Raw genomic sequence first — 3015 nt, forward strand, 5'->3', positions numbered from 1 at the left:
TATGAAGTAACCATTCCAAAAGATAACATTTCATTCATGGAGAAACTCACTGAACAAAATCATAACAAAGTAAGTTGTCATGGTACAAGTGTAAGTTCCATATCTCACTATTCCGACCCCTTTTTTGTGTAGACTTGTCACCTTTTTTGTGTAGACTTGTCACTTTCGATTTTCCTACTTTCCTACGCCACCAGAAGAAGAAGGCCAAACAGAGCATCATTACCTAGATCGCTGAACGTCGCACCCCATTGTTACTTCGGTTCCTACATATTAACTACAAGAGCGACTCATAAATTACCAGTCAAGGACTAGGTTTGGATGGATATCAGCAGCATGGGCCTGGATGAAGAACTTTATTTGGTACTTCTTTGCCTCCAATCAGTAGCCTCTTTGACAAATTTTCTCTTTAATTCTTATACTAGTGAAATCTCAGTCATGACTATGTGTGGGCAGATTGAGTAAGTAGTCTAGAATGGTTGTGTTCACCTTCGTAAGTGACAATAAGCATTTTGGGTTCCTCCAAACACCTCTCAACATGTTTTCTGGCGGGACAACCTCTCATACTGCTACATTTATAATATCCCCTGCATAATGTGTATCCAATACATATCAATTCAAAGTATTTATCCATAACCGATATTGTAATGTATAATGCAATGCATGAATGTCAATCCAATTAACATCGCAACAACAAATGTGATTTTGACAAATGAAGGTATCTAACAATCTAAACAGTTCAATGTTTTGGAGATGGGAAGAAAAAACGAAAAGAGAACATGAAGCAGTTTCCAAGTCAAATATATAATGGTATTTGTAAGCAGAAATAACTTCTTGACCTTTCTATCAAAAACAGCATACCGAAGATAAATAATACATGTAAAGTGTGGTCTTGTTTGCATTTCCTTAAGATACTTTTACGCATGACCGCTATGGTTAAGCTGAACGGATATAGGCCCTCCGCTAATCATTTGGAAAAATCAGACAAGTTAGCTTGTTGTTTTCAGTACAAAATATTTTGAAGCTTAGCAACAACACACCACAATGACTGAAGTTTTGGGCAGAAAAAAGGTGGCAAAAACATCCATCATGCAGTTTCACTGAAGGACAGGCAGAACTGCTTCAAACACTTAATTTCATTGTATTAACATGCGACCAATGAAACTCGTCGACAAACTGAGGCTAATATAGATGAATCACTGAAAACATATATTTAACAAGAAAGAGGAATGCAAACATACCTAGGGTGTGGTGAACCCTTGATAGGTTTTTGCCCATACTTCCTCCATGAGAACTCGTCCGGAGGGATATCTGCAAGCTTGTTACTAATCGCAGGAACCTTGATGGATCTTTTCACTCTTAGTTTCCTGTCAACAACAATTAGCATATTAAATCAGAGCAAACAGAAATACATTGACGCAATTAGCAATTAGTCTTTAAAAGATTACCTTCTCTTTGAGCAATGACATCTACCACTACTACTTCCACATTTAACACTCCCATCTTCTCCTCCCCTACCAGAACACCCCTTCTTAGAACTCTGCTGTGAACTCCAGCCAGACGATTGTGGTGCACCAATCAAACTAAACGATTTTCCATCCAAATTAGAGACACTCCCATCCATACTCAAAGATGAAATGAAAGATCTATTTGATGACATAGTTGGTGTACAATTTGGGCTATCAAACTTAAGGTTAATCGTGCTATTACTCCTTTGAAACATCATATTTTCTGCTTGGAATTTCATTTTCTGGTGTTGTTGCTGCTGTTGAAGTTGTATCATTTGTTGATGTTGCTGCTGTCGTTGTTGCTGCTGCTGTTGCAGCTGCTGTTGTTGGAGAAATTGATGGTGTAGAGAAGGTGTCTGGGCAAGTTGCAAAGTGTTTTTCGAAACTAAGCTCAATTCTAATGCTGGATTCTCTAAGAAAATTTTCGGATGAAGTTGCAAAGTCTTAGTCCTCGATCCCGTCTCTACAGATGTAGTATTAGTTTGAAGAAGTTGAAGAGGTTTGATTGAACCATTTGTCTGAGAATTTGGATAATCCAAGAATATACTCTGGGGAAGTGAAGGTTGAAACTGAAATTTCCCATGTTTTCTAACTCTTCCATGACCAACACCACCATTGTCAAGAAGAGACATAACTTTGTTAAACTTGACTACAGCTTCACCTGTTTCCACCCCTAAATGAGACATGCCCTCATTTTGAGGTTGAGATAAAATTTGAAGAACTCTATAACAACTCTCCACAGCTGATTTGTTCACAACCTCAACTTCCTCCATTATGTGCCCTTGTTCTAAACTCTCTAAAACCCCAAAATCATTAAAACCCCATGTTAAAATTACATCAATTCATAGTGGGGTTTTATTAAAATCTCATCTTGTATCAAATTTCGATACTTCAATTGGAAAAATCAAGAACACATATGAAACTAAGATTTTGCAAGTGGGTACATGAAATCAGAAGAGGAAAAAAAAATGGAGAGAAAAACAAGAAGATTACACAGAAACAGACCTTATTGCAGAATTATGCTGAAATGAAACCCTAGATTCTTTCTCCAAATGTGTAAATTCAAGTTCGAAAGGTGTGAAAGACAAGACTTTGTGGAATTTTACACGACCAAAAGAAATCTAATTTTCTTATATATTTATTTCTTTCGTTGTTTAAAATAATCCAATAAAGAAAAAGAAGATGTAAAATTTGGAGTGAAACAAGAAAGAGACTACAGAGAGTATAAATAAATACTAATACTATTCTTACTGTATACATAGAGGAGAAGGTTTCTCAAAGATGAAACTGACAAAACCTCAGTCAGTGTCACAGATCCGAATGAGGGTCCTACTGGTAGACCTTTTATTTTCTTCTTTTTTACTATAATTTTGCTTCTCTTTTGTCAAAATGTTCTACCAATCTCAGGTCCATTGTTTGATTTTTGTTAGAGGGAAACCTGATTTGTTAAGGGGAAAGCTAAAAATGTTTGATTAAAGTATTTTTTTTTTTTGCCTCTAAGTTATTAAAG

General features: G+C 36.2%; 1 protein-coding gene across 1 annotated transcript; it reads right to left on the minus strand.

Moving 5' to 3' along the window:
- LOC113319410 (probable WRKY transcription factor 21) lies at positions 1–2681 on the minus strand. The gene is made up of 3 exons (XM_026567666.1): positions 1446–2681; positions 1239–1364; positions 1–584 (listed from the first exon to the last, which is right to left on the minus strand). Exons 1-3 carry the CDS (start codon positions 2276–2278, stop codon positions 440–442), a joined length of 1104 nt encoding a protein of 367 aa, XP_026423451.1. The 5' UTR covers positions 2279–2681; the 3' UTR covers positions 1–439.
- Between the last annotated feature and the right edge of the window lie 334 nt (positions 2682–3015).

The sequence above is a fragment of the Papaver somniferum genome, chromosome 10 (assembly GCF_003573695.1).
Source record: "Papaver somniferum cultivar HN1 chromosome 10, ASM357369v1, whole genome shotgun sequence".
Lineage (NCBI taxonomy): Eukaryota > Viridiplantae > Streptophyta > Magnoliopsida > Ranunculales > Papaveraceae > Papaver > Papaver somniferum.

What these genes read in the sequence shown, in the direction of transcription:
- LOC113319410 (XM_026567666.1), bottom strand. Translation starts at nt 2,278, where the DNA reads ATGGAGGAAGTTGAGGTTGTGAACAAATCAGCTGTGGAGAGTTGTTAT. An exon ending in TGTCATTGCTCAAAGAGAAG is followed by an intron (nt 1,365 to 1,445) that starts GTAATCTTTTAA and finishes TGTTGTTGACAG; the next exon opens with GAAACTAAGAGTGAAAAGAT. An exon ending in AAGGGTTCACCACACCCTAG is followed by an intron (nt 585 to 1,238) that starts GTATGTTTGCAT and finishes CACATTATGCAG; the next exon opens with GGGATATTATAAATGTAGCA.